Genomic DNA, 17,551 nt, shown 5'->3' with positions numbered 1-17,551 from the left:
AAGATTTAATATTGTGAAAATGTTCACACTATTCAAAGCAATCTGCAGATTCAATGCAATCCCTATCAAAATCCCAGGGGCATTTTAAAAACAGAAATATAGAAAATAATTCTAAGATTCACTTGGAAATATAAAAGAGCCCAAATAGCCAAAGCAATCTTGAGTGAAGAAGAACAAAGCTTGAGGCAATCACACTTCCTAATTTCAAAATGTATCCCAAAGCTACAGCAATCAAAACAGTATGGTACTGGTATGAAAACAGGCATATAGACCAATGAAACAAAATAGAGAGTCGAAAAATAAATCCACACCTTTACAGTCGACTGATCTTCAACAAAGGTGCCAAGAACACACAATGGGGAAAAGACAGTCTCTTCAATAAACGGTCTTGGGAAGACTGGATATCCACACGAAGAAGAAATTATACTCTTATTTCATACCATATACAAAAATCAACTCAAAATGGATTGAAGACTTAAATATAAGACCTGAAACTGTAAAACTACTAGAAGAAAACATAAAGAAAAAGCATCTTGATGTTGGTCTGGACACTTTTTTTTTTTTTGGATATGACTCCAAAAGCACAGGCAACAAAAGCAAAAATAGACAAGTAGGATTGCATCAAACTAAAATGCTTCTGCACAGCAAAGGAAATAATCAGCAGAGAGAAAGACAAAGTATGGAACAGGAGAAAATATTTGCAAACCATACATCTGATAAAGAGTTAATGTCCAAAATATGTAAGGAACTCCTAAAACTCAATGGCAAAAAACCTAATAACTCAATTTAAAACTAGTCTAAGAATTGGAATAGACCTTTCTCCAAAGAAGACATGGAAAATGGCCAGCAGGTAGATGAAAAGATGCTCAATGTCATTAATCATCAGGGAAATGCAAATTAATTAAAGCCACAATGAGATATCACCTCATACCTGTTAGAATGGCTGTGAGCAAAAAAACAAAAGACAAACTGGTAAGGATGGAGAGAAATTAGAACCCTTGTACACTGTTGGTAGAAATGCAAAATGGTGCATCTGCTGTGGAAAACAAAATGGAGGGTCCTCAAAAACTTAAAAATAGAGCTGCCATATGATCCAGCAATCCCGCTTCTGAGTATTTATCCAAAAGAGCTGAAATCAGGATTTTGAAGAGATATTAGCACTCTCATGTTCATTGCAGCTCTATTCACAATAAGCCAAGACATGGAAACAACCCAAATGTCCATCAGCAGATAAATGGATAAAACAATGTGTGTGTGTGTGTGCTGGGGGTGGGGGTGGGGAGATGAAGAGTGGTTGGGTAATGGGTACAAACATACAGTTAGATGGAATCAGCTCTAATGTTTGATAGCACAGTAGGGTGACTATGGTTAACAACAATGCATTATATATTTCAAAATAGCTAGAAGAGAGGACTTGAAATGTCCCTAAGACATAGAAATGATAAATACTCGAGGTGATGGATATCCTAAATTCCCTGACCTGATCATTACACATGCTATGCATGTAACAAAATATCACATGTACCCCATAAATATGTACAAATATTAACCTCCAAGAAAAAAATTTTAAAGTGGTATATACATACGATGGAATACTGTTCAGCCTTTACAAAGAAGGAAACTGCAATATACAACAACATGGATGAACTCTGATGACATTACTAAATGAAATAAGCCAGTCACAGAAGAACAAATACTGCATAATTCCATTTACATGAGGTATCTAAAATAGTCAAATTCAAAGAAGCAACGAATAGTGGTTGCCAGAGGCTAGGGGGAAGTGCAGATGGGGAGTCGCTAATCAATGGGTGAAAGTTTCAGTTATGCAAGATGCATATGTTCTGGAGATCTGCACAACATTATGGCTATGGATACAATACTGTACTTTATCCTTAGAAACCTGTGAAGAGGGTAGATCCATATTCAGTATCCTTACCACAGTAAAACTAAAAATAGAAATTCAAAAATATTTAAAAAATAAAAAAGAGCTTGCTAAGCAAATATGAGTTGTAAATAGCAGAGCAAGGAGACTCCTGCAGCTACAGATGACCAATAATCTTCTTCAATCACTTTGAAAACCACCTTGGCAGAAACTATTTGTTCTTAAACAAGAAAAGCACACATTGAAAATTATTCTTTTTCATCTCTGGAAGAAGGATCTCTGATTGGCATGTTAGTTGGGGCAAAAATGGAATCAATTCCACCAAGATCTACCGGGATCCTACCGTATAGGTGCTGAGTTATGCACCAAGAAAACAAACAGAGTAGCCCCTGCTCTGCCTGCAAGGCAGTGAAATGGGGTGGTCAGATCTGGATTCCAGGACTGATTCTACCACTTGGTGGCTGTGTGGCCCTGAGCAAGTTGCCTGACCTCTCTGCTCTCCTCTGAAAAATGGGGATGATAATCTTCAAAGTGCTGTCTGAGTTAAAAGAGAAAAGAACACACGAGGCACTCGAATGAGATGGAGGCGTCCATGCAGTGAGATGTGCTGCTACCGTTACTGAACACTACTACAAGGCAACGTGAAGAGGCTGGGGTGAGGATGGAGCAGTAAGGACAGAGGACACTTCCAGGTCCCTTAGGAGGAAGCTGTTGGTGTGCTGAGGGGGTGCTACACAGAAAAGGTGACTTTAAACTGGGCCTAGGAAGAAGTGTCAGGGACAGGAAGACAGAGAGGCAGAGATGACTCCAAAGTTTCAAGCTTGAGTAACTTAAAGAATGGTTAATTTGATGAGGTCAGAGTGTGAAAGGATGTCCCCAGGGACTCCCAGAGAGCTGGGTGTCCTCCAGGCTGAGGCGCCTGGGGACTAAGCACATGCTTGATCTAAAGGAGCGTGGGGACCGAGTAAGCTTGGACCTCAGAATGAAGGGGGCCTCTGTGAGCACAAGGACCCCCAGACGGGCTGGATGGTGAGGACTTTGCATCTATCCCTTAGGTTTGTCCTCACCCTCAGCAAGACCCTTCACTCAGAGATGGCCTGTGGGTTTGTGTTTTACTCAGAAGCAGCAAGGAAAGCACTGCAGGGGAGCCCCGGGGGTACAGACGCAGGGGATGGAGTGAGTGACTTGACTGCGGAAAGGCCATGGCGTGGGTTCTGGGGCTGCTACCTGGCTGCAGGGAGGCAGGCAGCATGGGTGGGGGCCTGCATGAGAGCTGCACTGAGCAGGGGGTCTTGGGGTGCAGTTCTGACCACATCCTTTTGGAGGGTCCTGAGGTATGACCTGGGACAGGTGTAGTGGGCAGCTGGAAATGTGGGCCTGCGGGTGGTTCTGGGAGTTGGGGGGATCTCAGGGCAAAGTGGGTGCTATGGATTTGGGGTCAGACATCTACATGGCCCCAGGGGGAAAGCCTAAGCTTTTCCAGCATGGAGGGGGCTGCAGCTGTGCCTTTGGCTCTGGAAACTTCCATAAGCCGGCTCAACCTGCTTTAGGGATGTAGGTCAAGCCTGGTTATGAGGCAGCAAATGGCTTGAAGAATTCAGGGGTCCCTACGGAGCTGCGAAAGGCAACAGGCTGTTCACAAGGATTGATAAGATCCGTAGGGCACCCCTTTAAGTCCCCATCTTTTCTTATGGCCCAGTTTTAGGGAAGCCAAGATTTCTCCTGGAAAGAGCCCTACCTGGAGTTCAGGAGCTCCAGACCAGCTCTGGCATGGACCAGCTGTTTGTCCCTGGGCAGGACACTCAGCCCAAGTAGCCCTTTAAGATTAGGCATGTGCTCAGCCCCTAGGCCCCATCAGCCTAGATGACAACTAGCTCTCTGCCAGATGCCATACCCCGGGCACTTCCTTCCATCCTCTGGCCTCGTTGTCCCTAGTGCACTTAGCTGTCTCTCCATGCCTTGCCACCCTCCCTGCACCTTGCAGAGAAAGCAGCATGAGCACCATTTACAGATGAGGAAGCCAAAGCTCAAAGCAGGTAAATGCTTCCCAACGTGGTGCAGTTGATGAACAACAGAGCCAGGATGTGAACCCTGCTGCAGCCCGGCCCTAGCTAGCTTGGTACCTGGGGCTCTGCCCTCTTCTTTTACAAATTGGAGAAGGCCATAGGTGATTTATTTATTCTTCAAGTTTACCATGAGCATTGGATGGGTCTGTGTTTGTCAAACTGGCCCGAAAATTTGAATGCATCCAACAAGTGTGCGTTAGGCGTGGCTCTTTGTTCTTGTCTGCACACATCTCCTGGCACCTCCGGATCTCACACCGGAATATTTGCACTACCTCAGGCGGTGTTAAAATTGTCCCAGCAGCCAGGGCCGGCGCTCGGCTACAGCCTTGCCTCCCTCTCGGAGGAGCAGGTGACGACAACACCAGGAGGTGTCCAGATCACGCAGAGGGAACGTGTTGGGGCAATTCAGGTCACCGCCCTAGAACAGTGCTGCTCCCTGTCTCGAGGTGGGTTGTCCAGGGCACAGGGCAATGCAGGCAAGGATGGGAGGACCCAAGAGGCCATGCAGGCCCGCTCCTAGCCTCCATGTCATTCCAAAGCGTGCAAAAAGCAGAGCTGCCTGCCCTCCTGGAGCTGCATTCTGAGCTCAAGGCACTTTGAGAGTGAAACAAAGTCAGGAGAGGCCATTGTCTGAATCTGTGAAACAAATCTGATTTCAAGTGCATTTGTTAAGAAATGTGGTTTGGGTACATGGAGTGGCAGAGGCTCACGGGTTTACAAAACACCCGAGAGAGAACTGTGTGCTCTGTGCTAGTCTGGAATGAGCATGCTATTGTTCTATAAACGGATGCTTCAAAAACACTCATAAATACACTCCCTCCCTTCTCTTAAGTTGCTCTATTATTGTCTTTCTTTCAAAAACACAAAGATGCCCCTTGACCCCACAGCTCTCCTTCCCTGCTGCCATTCACAGAAAAACTTCTCGAAAGACGTGTCCACACTCCTGTCCTCACCTCCACTGACACCCAGGCCCGTGACCTACTTGTTGCCAAACCCAGGACACTTTTCTGTCCTGGTCCTTTGATTCTCAGGAGGCTGTTCCTCCTTGTGTCCTGGTAGCCCCTGCAGAGGCCTGCCGGTGGTGGGAGGGTACAACATGGGGGAGGCGTCCAGGTCCCAGTGAAGGGCTGCTGTGAGGGTTCTTACACGCCCCCTTCCTCTCCCTCTCCATCTATACTCTCTTCCTGCGTGGTTCCATTTGGTCCCCAGCTTTGAGCACCAGGTGCATATCGATACTTCACAGAACCCTCTATCCCCTACCTCCATGCGTGACCTCTTCAGAATCTCTAGACCCTTCCACCCGGCCAACCTCCGGGCAGTTCCCTAGGGACAGCTAACAGGCGACTCAAACATAACTGACTCTTGCTTTTCATCCCCATTCTATTTCTCATCCAGTATCCTCCATCTCAGAAAATGGGGCCACCAGGCTGGTAAACTGGGAACCCATGTCCCCTCCTCCCTTCCCTCCAACTCACATTACCGAGTCCTGCTCGCTCTAACTCAGAAATACAACTAGAGCCTAAACGTGCTCTTCGCCCTCACTCCGAGGCTGTCTTCCAAGCCACCAACCTCTTGCTGCGCAGCCTAAGCAGCCCCACTCGGCTTCCAGCTTCCACTTTTGCCCCCTTTCAATTCTCTCCCCTGACAGCAGCCAGAGGGGTGTAGAAAGTGAGTTATAATATCTGGCAGTGCAAGCACCTGCTGAATTCCTGCTTCTCAAAAGTTCCTTGGTCATTCTTGTTTCTTTCTTTTTCAGATGAAATTTAGAAGAAAATATGTTTTCATAGAATAAATAATCCAGTGGCAAACCAGTCCAATCCAATTCCAAGACTGCTCATTGAGACAACACTTACCATAGGCCTCCCCTCTGCAGCCAGTGCTCCCGATTGGGAATGACTGAAGCCTCAGTTCACAACACCCCACGGGGGAAGGGGGTGCTGGTTCCCTTTATATAAACCCAACGAAGAAAGACCTGGCTTTGGGGAGCAGAAGTGACTGCTGTTGCACATCTCTTTGCTGAAGGATGGGCCCCTTTCTTTTTTTTTTTTTTGGAGACCAAGTCTCGCTCTGTTGCCCAGGCTGGAGTGCAGTGGTGCGATCTCGGCTCACTGCAGTCTCCGCCTCCCAGGTTCAAGCAATTCTCCTGCCTCAGCCTCCCAAGTAGCTGGGATTACAGGCACCCACCACCACGCCTGGTTAATTTTTGCATTTTTAGTAGAGATGGGGTTTCATCGTGTTAGCCAGGATGGTCTCGATCTCCTTACCTCAGGTGATCCACCTGCCTCGGCCTCCCAAAGTGCTGGGATTACAGGTGTGAGCCACCGTGCCTGGCCTGGATGGGTCCCTTTCTAAGTGAGCCTACCCTCACAGCTTTGTCCCGGTTATCTGAGATGCATTCCAGACCTGGTGCTGTCTGGCTGTGCAGGGGGCACAGGCGGCAGGTCTCTTACCTCCCTGAGGCAGGTGTAGATGGGGCACACGAGCACACGGAAGGGCTCGCCTGTGCTGCTGCGCATGGTGCCGAAGACCTCGCACAGGAAGGTGATGAAGCCCAGCCAGCGCTCCACGTCCTGCTGCTGCAGCTCCTCGCGCACCGTGAAGTCCTTCTGTGGAGGCATGAGAGACCGCGTCAGCCTCCCGGGGCTGGGGAGGGGCCTGGGTGCCACCCTGCTGTGCAGAGCATCTGTTGTCTTGGGGCTGCTCCTGGGCAGCAGGCAAACCCCGTGTTTTCAATGAGGATGGGGGTGCGTGATTGCACTCTCTGTGGCTGGGACCACCCTGACCTGGGGCCATAACACCTGTTCTTCAGGTGTCCCCAGGTTGGGGACACAGCTTCCTTGCCTCTAGGCATTGCCCAGACCAGCTGGTCATCCTCCTTCACTGACAGCAATGCTGATGTGGGAGGATAAGGTAGAACGGGAGGTGACACCCTCCCCAGACTCAGCACTTTCCCACTTCACTCCCTGTGGCTAAACCATCTCCCTTTGCTAACCCCCAAGTCATGCCCTCTGCGTGGTGGACTGGGGGTAACCAGAACACTGCCCACCCACACATCATCAGCAGTGGCAACAGAGGACCATGTGGGCTAGCGCCCCAGCACTGGGCTACACAGCTACAGCCCGTCCCTCGAGGGGCCTAGGCATTCATTCATTCATTCATTCATTCATCCTCCTTAAAAATATTATTGCCCCATTGTGTGACAGGCTCTGCACTAGGAGCTAAGATAAGACATATTCATTCATCACTGTGATACAAGAGAAGAAAGTATAAAAAACCAAGGAGCTGGGTTCCATGGGATGGTCGCTAGGGAAGGTTTTGGGGATGGGGCCATGAAATACCACAGTCATACCAGTGCTCAACAGAAAGGTTAATATAGCTAAGGTGTGGAGACCACACAGGAGGCCACTGCAAGCATCCAGGCAGGATGAAATTAAAACCTCAATGCTCTGAGAGCTGAAAGATAAGAATCTGGGGTAGCTTAAATAATATTCAGAAAGATATTTCCCCTACCTCTTGTCTTTGGTTTTGGCCATATGTCTTGCTTTGGCCAATAGAATGAGGCAGGAGTGATGGTGTGCCAATTCTGATGTGAGGCGTTAAATATTTATGTTGACTTTCATGTTTCTTCTGTCATCCTAAGAAGACTCTCTCTGGGCTAGCCTGATGGTCCCAGGGAGAAGATGGGCAACATATGTGACAGGGCCTCACCTAAGTCTAGCCTAGGTCAGGTGACCCCCAACCAACCTGCACACACGTCATCTAAATGCACGTTTACTGCTGCGTGCCACTGAGATTTTTATGGTTGTTTGTTCAGCCTCAATAGCTGACCAATACAGGAGTGACACAAGAGACATTGTGAAGGTCAATAGTACTTGCTAAGTGGTGGGTTGTAAGGGTTGATGGAAAGGGGAGACTCCAAGATGACGCCAAGATTCTTGGTCTGGGTGACTGTGTCACCACCAAAATAGAACATGGGAAGACAGGTTGTAGAATGTGACTCAGAGCATTCCCACAGCCCAGTCCCCCACACCACTGCTGACTTCAGCCAAGCATCCTTGGCACCAGAATCTCAGCATCTCCAGAGATGGAAGGCCCTCAGAGATGACTTGGTTAACATCTGTCCCTTGTGAGTGATGAAGGTGCAATCTAGAGGGTGGGCCTTGGTCTCCTCAGGTGGCAGGTCAGGGGCTGGCTGAGAAGCCCTGCAGTGCCAATTTTGGATGAGCCTAGGCCACAGCTTATAATGACCTGAGTTTCATCAGTTACAAAAAAGTATATACTTGTGTGTGTATCTATAACTATTTTGATATCTATATTTATATGTAAAACAGTAACAGCAGCAGCTGCTATTTGTGAGCCAGACACTGAGCCAAGGATATTAATTGTGGTATTTTACATAGTTATCACAATGGTCCTATAAGGCAGGTCCTATTACTGCCCCATTTTATAGATGGAGAATCTGAGGATAGAGAAGTTGTGTAACTTGCCCATGACTATGAGCCAATGGCAGGGCTGGGATTCAAACTGACGTCAGCCTGCTCTGGAGACCAAACATTTTTTCTCCTTATGGTGTTTTTTATTTTTCAAAAAATGTTTTTGTGTATATTTAAGGTATACAACATGATGCAATGGGATACATATAGGCAGTAAAAAGGTTACTATAGTGAAGCAAACAACATATCCATCATCTCACAGTTACCCATTTTTGTTTTGTATGTTTTTGTGGCAAGAGCAGCTCTTATGGTGTTTTTAAATTGGAAAGTAGTGCATCAGAGCCCACGCTTAGTCACTCTCCAAGTCTGTACTTTCCACGAAGCCATTTGTCCACACGGTCCCTTATAAGTGCAGCCATGCCTGCAGACCTCATGGGCCTCATATTGACCCCTCAGGCCTCCTGCCTCCCCACTCCTTTCTCACTGAATTGTCCACCTGGGTATGATTGTAGAGTTCTGCTGTTTATCTTTCACCCAGGGTGAAAAGGGACCACAAGAGACTCCAGGGACCCCGCAAGTAGTGCGTGCCCAGCATCTTTGACAGCTTTGTCTCTTCTCCCTAGTCCAGAGCCTGGAGCAGGCAGTGTTCACAGGGGGTCCTAGCTGTTCAGGGTCTTTGTGAATGAATGAATTACATTGCCTGCCACCCCAGGGCCTGCCAAGGACCCTGCACTACTGGGCTTGAAGTCATACATCTTTTGGTGGTTTCATTCTCATGAACCTTTGTTTATCCCACAATATTCTTATGTGATCTGAGCAAGAGTGGGCATTACCATTCTCATTTTAAAATGGGGACAACTAAGGCACAAAGATATTAAAAGACATGATTAAGGCCACACAGTACTAGAACTTGAATGAAAACTTAAGCCCCTTCTCTGCTCTGGGTTAAACGCTCTTGCCCTGGTTGTACATTGGAGTCACCTGGAGGAACTCTGAGGCTGCTGATGTTGGGACCCCACCCCGGAAAGTCTTGTGTAACTGGTCAGGGTGGGGCTCAGACACTGGTAATTTTTGACAGCTCCCCAGCTGATTCTAACGTGCAACCATGGCTCTGAACCACAACTCTAGGCCTTTATCAAGTGCTAACTCGGGTGTTAAAATCGTGCCCCTCTATCAACCCCCAGCTTGTCATTTCCTTATATTCCCTAAAAATACCCATGAAGACACACATCAAAGAACAAAGTCCCACAGCAACACTGAGAAGGAAGATAACAGTTCCCCAGCAGACTCCTCCCAGACTCAGGAGGTGACATCATTAACTAAAGTGCTGTCACCAACAAATTCTGGTTGCCCAGGGGACCCAGAAGACCAAAGACAGGGGGTAGCTTGAGGCTTCAGCCCCTTCCTCTATCTGTCTCTGGCTGGTAGACAGTATCTGTCAGTACTAGCAAAGCCCTGTGCCTGTGTATTAAGGCAGCTCCCATCTGCACCACCCTTATTCCAGGCCTTGGAGATTCAGAGCAGTGCAGGGGCAGGAGGAGACTGGGTGAAATGCTGTGTCCTTTAAGGGATGGTGCTCTCAGGCAAAGCCCTCTGGGGCAGGAAAAAACTTGGAGGCAGTGTGTATAAGGAACTGAAGTTTTAAAAAATAGATTGCATCTGATCAAAGAACTAGCTCTTGACTCAGTTTCTTCCTGATCATCCATGGCATCAGGAGAGCATTCTGTTTTGGGCTAGCAAAGGTTACTAGGAGATTGAATGCCTGCTAAATATTGGAAATTGGATTTGAGATGAGCTCATGAAGCCACCCTCCAGCTTTAGGTCTGAGAGGGAGACTCTGCCTAAGCAGACACCAAGCTAGTCCAAGGCTGATGCACACAGCAAACACAAAAGACCAGACAGGGGTGATCTCATTCAGGATTGAGGGAGGTGCAGAGCAATATGGCATCTACACAAAAATCCTGCCTGGCAGAATAAAGGAGCAGTGTCGTGAAAACTTAATGGAAATGTGTAACTCTGAACATATTAATGACAATCAACCAGATATAAATAAAATGAAAAACTCAAGTGCAAAACATGTGGGCTTGTATGTAAGGAGAATGACAATATAGATTCTATGACATGTGAATAGGCATTCGAAGGAAGGGATTGTGATTAGCTAAGCAACTCTCAGGCTGAAATGAAGTGTGAGACAGGAACTGGGATTAGGAGAGAGCCAATGGAAACTAGAAATCCAACAGCAAAATCATAATGAATTGGAGGCAGTAAAGGATAGAATGGATAATGCAGAAAAAGTAATGCAGAAGATAAACTTGGAAACCACCTAGAGAGCAGAATAGATAAATAGACCAGAAAGCTGAATACAAAGATAAATAGACTAGAAACAAAAAGAAAAACGATAGAGAAGATAGAGAGTGGACATCTAGTCTGTGAATTAGAGAAGTTTTCAAAAAGCATACCAGAATACACAGAACAAAGAGAGCAGAGAAATAAACTTTCTCACTGAAAATAAATAATACTAAAAATGAGTTGACTCTTTGGGTAAAAAGTGTTCACAGTGTTCCGGAAGTCCCTTGCCCTGCCCCAGTTTTACTTAGCGGAATAATTTTCTTTTCTTTTTTCATTTTTTTTTTTTTTGAGACAGGGTCTCACTTTGTTGCCCAGGCTGCAGTGCAGTGGCGCGATTAAGGCTCACTGCAGCCTCGACCTCTTAGGCTCAAGTGATCCTTCCACCTCAGCTTCCTGAGTAGCTGGGACTACAGGCATATAACACTATGCCTGGCTAACTTTTAAATTTTTTTGTAGAGACAAGGTCTATGTTGCCCCCGCTGAATTTTCTTTTTTAGTTTCGCAGAAAAAGAAAAATTTAAAAACAGCTACGAAGGAACAAAAGACAGTCTTCTTACAAAGGAAGAAAAATCTGGTTGGCCTTATACTTCTTTATTTGAGGTTAAAAATTCAGAGACATGAAGGCAACGTCTTCATGAGTTTGAAGGGAAAAGAACAAACCTGCCTATGAGTGAAAGCAAGAGAAAGATCTTACATAAGTAAGTTCTAAAACAAATCACTCCTACATGTTTATCTTAAAAAATTCAATGCTGCAGTTGCTATGAAAAATAGTATGGCCAGCCGGGCGCGGTGGCTCACACCTATAATCCCAGCACTTTGGGAGGCCAAGGCAGGTCGATCACTTGAGGTCAGGAGTTCGAGACCAGCCCGAGCAACATGGTGAAACCCCGCCTCTACTAAAAATATAAAAAATTAGCCAGGTGTGGTGGTGGGTGCCTGTAATCCAAGCTACTCGGGAGGCTGAGGCAGGAGAACTGCTTGATCCCGGGAGGCGGAGGTGGCAGTGAGCTGAGATCACGCCACTGCACCCCAGCCTGGGGGACAGAGTGAGACTCCATCTCAAAAAACAAAATAGTATGGTGATTCTTCGAAAAATCAAAAACAGAATTACTATATGATCCAGCAATTCCACTTCTGGGTATATATCCAAAGGAAATGAAATCAGGATTTCAAAGAGATGTCAGTATGTAGCATTATTGACAAGAGGTGGGAGCAACCCAGGCATCCACCCACAGATGAATGGATCAACAATACGTGATATATACATACAGTGGAATACTATTCAGCCTTAAAAACAGAAACAAATTCTGACACATGCTGCAACATGAATGAACCCTCAGCACATTATGCAAAGTGAAATAAGCCAGTCACAAAAAGACAATACTGCATGATTTCACTTATGCAGGTATCTAAAGTAGCCAAACCCATAAATAGAAACGACAGTAGAATGGTGGTTGCAAGGGGCTGGGGAGCAGGAGACATGGGGGGTTAATAGGTAGAGAGTTTCAGTCCTGCAAGATGAAGAAGTTTTAGAGACTGGTTGCATGAGAATGTGACTCTACACTATTGAACTGTACACTTAGAAATGCTTGAAATAGTATATTTTATGTTATTTTAAAACTACAATTAAAAATAATAAAAAATAAAAAGAACTTTCCGAATGCATGTTATGGCCAACAAAATTTATGATTTAACTCTGAGGAAACCATGGTATAGAAGAGACAGAAGGGAAAACTGAAACTACAACCAGGTAGACTTATTAAGTTAAGTTAAAATAAGTCATTATAATTTTGGTTATACAATGGAATCAAAAGCCAGAAATAATCCTTGGAAGAGAAGATATTTAATTTTAAAATGTAATTTAAATAAGAATTTTATAGTAGTAGTGACTTAATAATCCAAGATTAAATTACTAGAGATTAGTAAATACTGGTGGGAAGGGGATAGAAGTCTGTAAAGCACACAACATTTCCTAATTTAGGCCATAAGGATTCACAGGTTATTGCATCTTTCTTAAGCTTGGGAATCAGAGAAAAAAAATGAAAGTATGCTTTTAAAATGCTAAAAGTAAACACTAGTAACCACTAGCAGAACTGAAAACAGGATATAAAAAAATAAATGGATGGGTAAAAATAAGAGTGAGCAAATGAAAATAAAGTAGTAGTAAAAGGGAAGTATTTTTAAGATAATTATTAAATAAAATTATAAGGTTTTATATATAAAAATACAATCCATAATAAAGAGATAACACAAAATGTTATAGACTTTATAGTATAGATTTGAATATACCTGAAGCTATTGAAACATAAGAAAAAAAAAGAAACATAGGAAAAAAACCAGAAAGGAAGAATTATATCAGGAAATAAAACCACTAACATTCTATGGCCGATTAAATGAATAAAAAACAAATGACTTAGGTGATTTAAATAATATAGTTAGTAAGATTAAATTGAAACAAGCTTCATAGTAAGCTGTGATCTCAGTATAAATTTCAAAACATAGAAATTGTACAGGTTACATACTGGGACTATGAATTAACAACAATTAAAAAATAGCCAATTGCTTGAATACTTAAAAGGTATTCTTCTAAAGAAAAATGAAATAAAGACATAATCAAATATACAATACCTGTATTAGATTATCTAGGAAATAACTATAAAAACTTGTGGGATGTGGTCAAAACTATAATGAAAGGTCAATTTATAGTCTTAACTATTTTGGCCATTAAATAATGGAAGAAAATATATCATCTAAACCAATGTTATCCAATATGGTAGCCACTATCCACATGTGACAATATATTGAGCCCTTGAAGTGTGGCTATCCCGACTGATATGGGCTGTAAGCATAAAACAGATATTACTTTTCAAAGGCTTAGTATAAAAACTAGAATGTAAAATGTCTTATATTTTAAAAATATTACCTACCTATGAAATTTTATAACACATATTATTAAATTTAAAATTACATATGTAGATCACATTATACTTCTACCAGACAATGTTGATCTAAACATTTAACTAAAACAATTAGAAAACCAACAATAGCTAAGGAAATATAAGGACATAATACAGATAAAACCCCCAAATTAATTACTTAGGAAATAGAGAAAGGAAATCACATATAAAATCAAGAAAGAAGAAACAGAAATAAAATTAGATATGAAAACAGATATGAGGTAGATAAAAAGTATAATAAAATTATTTATAACTCTATGTTGATAATTTTGAAAAAATGGTGAAATAGGTGATTCATAAAAAAAATCAACATTTGCTAAAAAAGAAATGAGCCAGAATAAACTAAAAATTCATAAGCTAAAATGAAAGTTATGAAAGAATTACCTTTATAAGGAAATCTCTAAACTTACAATTTTTATAGGTAAGTTCATTCAAACTTCCAAAAAATTAGGTAACTGCTTTCCTTTGCAAACTGACTCAGAACATAGAAAAAGAGACGCTTTCCAACCAGTTCCCTATAAACAAAATCTCATGATAGTAAGTTACAAATAAGGAAGTCTACAAGTTAATCTTGCTAATGTGAATAGATATAAAAGTCCCAAGTGAAATACTAACAAACAGATCCATTATAACCAAGTAGATTTTTACCAGGAAGGCACGGATGACTTAGTATCAGGAAATCTATAAATGTAATGTATTACTTCAATAGGCTTGATTAAAAAACGGCAGCAACACCTATGACCCTTAGAATGGAAGAGATAAAATGATTTGATTAAATATATGGAAAATCTGAGAGAAGCCTTTAATAAAGAGTATCATTAACAAGAGAGTTTAGTGACTAATTAATAAGAATATTTAGATACAAAATTAATACACAAAATCAACAGCTTTCTTTTATGACAGAATTAACTAGTGAGATTTTAATGTACAAAGCTCATTTAATAAAGCAATAAAATACTTAAGTGACATTATTAAGAAATATGCAAGAATTCTATAAAGAAAATTACCTAACAAAACTGAAAGATTTAAGAGAACGTCTTCAACTAGCGAAGAGAAACATACACAATTCCTTATTGAGAAGACAGCATTGTGAAGATGGTAATTCTCTTTGAAATAATTCACAGGTTTAATATCAATCTGTACTCCATATCCCAATGTGAACTTTTTTGGGAGAAAAGGAAATGAAGACTTGAAAAAATAATCCTAAAAGTAATTTGAAAGAATAGCAAGGGAAATAACTAAAAACAAAACAACATTGGAAAGAGTTACACTACTCTTAACTTATCCTTAATAAAGCTTTATTCATTAAGAGGCTGTAGAGCTGACATCTGAATGGAGAGCTAGATCAGATAGCCTAGAAACAAATTTGGCATCCACAAAGGTTTATCACATGATCCCTTGAGGACCACAAATCAGTGGCAAAGGAAGCATTATTCACTCAAGCAACAGTGCAGGGACAGCTGTCTAAGTATCAGGAGGAAAATAATTTAGAATCTTACTTCACACTGGGCTCTAAAATAAATTCCAGATGGAATAAAGAGGCAAATGTTAAAAAAAAAAAAAAGGACCAAAAATTTGAAGAAAATGAAAGAGTATTTCTCACATTTCTGGAAGGAGGGGGGCTTTCTTCACTAAGACAATAGAAGAATGCATCAAAATATTAAAAGACAATTGATATGCTCAGGAAAATACACGCAATAAATGTGACAAAGGGCAATGGTCTTAATATATAAATAGTGTGTTCAAATTTGTAATAAAAGTATGAAATCCCTCATGAACAAATGGGGAAAGGGCATTAAGAGGTAAATCCTATGTCAAAATGTAAATTACTAATACATATATGAAAACAACTTAATTCAGTATCAGTAGTAATTGAATGAATGAAAACGTCTTTTTCCCATCTATATTAGGACAACTTAAAATGGTAATTGTCAATGCTGGTAAGGATGCAGTGAGACAGGCACTTACATATGGGCATTGGTATGACTTTTCTGAAAATCCTTAAAATAAGTCTTAAGAGTTCTTATTGTTTGCTCTGGTAGTTGCATTTCTGGTAATTATCATAAGGAAACAATTTAAAATATTAGAAAAAATAAGCTTAATGCACATAAAAATCTAAAAACCTAAGCACCCAACAACAGGGGAACAATTAAGTAAATGATGATTCATGCATCCATTAAAAATTATGTTTATGTGGCCAGGTGCAGTAGCTCACGTCTGTAATCCCACCACTTTGGGAGGCTGAGATGGGCAGATCATCTGAGGCCAGGAGCTCATGACCAACCTGGCCAACATGGTGAAACCCCATCTCTACTAAAAATACAAAAAAATTAGCTGGGCATAGCAGCACATACCTATAATCCCAGCTACTCAGGAGGCTGAGGTAGGAGAATCACTTGAACCTGGAGGTGGAAGTTGCAGTGAGCCGAGATCGCGCCACTGCACTCCAGCCTGGGCAACAGAGCGAGACTCCGTCTCAAAAAAAAAAAAAAAAAACAACAAAAAGTTTCTGAAAAGTTTATAATAGCATGGGGAAAATGTTTATATAATGTTAAATGAAAAAAGCAAAACTGAAATTGCATTTACCATATAATCTCATCCATGAATACAGTTTTTTTTAAAAAGAAAGGAGAAATAGTGTTTCACAGGAGTTGTCTCTCAATAGCGGAATTATGGATGACCTTTATTCTCTACATTACTTTCTGAATTTCTGATTTTCTGTGAATTTTCTCTTTATAATCAGAAAAACAGCTATTTTAAAAGAAACTGGCAGGTTGTGACCCTTTTCCTTGATTTTTTGCATTAGGACAGTGGAATTCTTCTGGTAATCTGCCAGTCAGCAGTGATTCTCACGAGAAGGGTGGGGAACTGGGGTGTGAACATGCCCCGCCCAGAGGCCACCAAAACCCAGCCTGTGTGTCTCCTCTTGACACATGTTATAGGTTGCCAGCTTTTCCTCTGGAACAAGGAGTCCTTTCTGCCAACCGAAACAAGCCATTCCTCTAGCTCTGCCCCTAACCTCAGCCTCTTGTATCCAAAAGCAGCAAGGGGCCTCAGATTGGTGGCAGCCATTTCAAAGCCTGGTATTTGGCTCTAGGTTCTCATCTGATTGGCAGGCTACCTCCCAGCAACCCCTAGTGCCTTTCCCCAAACTTTAAGGCTACCATTTAAGCCCCGTTTCCTGCCTAAAACTATTTATTGACGTACTGCTATTTCCTGCACCGGCCACATCAATAAGCCCTGAAAGCCATTCAGTGTCTCAGGTTTCTCAAGGCATTCTGGGAAATTCTTCCCACTCGGGATAACCACATGAGCTCTGGCATGGTGGAGCGCAATGGCCAAGCCAAAAACAGCTGTATACAGGCAAAGGGGAAAAAACACCCCCACCCCACCCAGCAGCGCAAACCACCACAGGGAGATGCTGCTGGAGGGTGGGGTTGGGGGTAGTCGAGGCACAAGGACTATGATGCATATATTTTTTACACTTCTTGAGGGAGATGGGCAGCCCCTACCAATCCCTGCAAACTCACCCTCATTTCGGGCTCCCTCTTGGAAAATGAATGGCCTGGGGAAATTTGCCCATTCAAATGCTATGTCCCCAGTGACCCTGGTTTGTTTCTGTCCAGAGAGGTGGCTGCTGTTGCCATCTCTCCAGTGGGGAGGAGAAAGTGCACTTTTATTTACTGCTAGCAGGAAGTTTCTTTTCCTTGAGAAGCTGGATACATGTGGGAGGGACAGACCATGGGGAGCTGTGGGAGCCCAGCAGCCAGGAGTCAATCCCAGGCATTCTTCTCCCGGGCAATTGGTTGCACGGCTTAAAAAACATATTTCACAGAATTCTTTATACTGAAAAGAGGAAACTAA

The 17,551-nt window shown here is 42.8% G+C and overlaps 1 protein-coding gene across 9 annotated transcripts in view; it reads right to left on the bottom strand.

Annotated features, from left to right (window-relative positions):
• CTIF (cap binding complex dependent translation initiation factor) overlaps window positions 1-17,551 on the bottom strand; it is a 328,591-nt gene that overhangs the window by 39,294 nt on the left and 271,746 nt on the right. For all 9 annotated transcript variants that reach the window (XM_008952543.6, XM_034943646.3, XM_034943648.3 and 6 more), the window contains one exon: window positions 6,399-6,554. In XM_008952543.6, coding sequence (XP_008950791.3) covers window positions 6,399-6,554 — 156 coding nt within the window. The remainder of the gene's footprint in view (window positions 1-6,398; window positions 6,555-17,551) is intronic.

The sequence above is a fragment of the Pan paniscus genome, chromosome 17 (assembly GCF_029289425.2).
Source record: "Pan paniscus chromosome 17, NHGRI_mPanPan1-v2.0_pri, whole genome shotgun sequence".
Lineage (NCBI taxonomy): Eukaryota > Metazoa > Chordata > Mammalia > Primates > Hominidae > Pan > Pan paniscus.
This window is presented reverse-complemented; position numbering and strand designations above follow the sequence as displayed.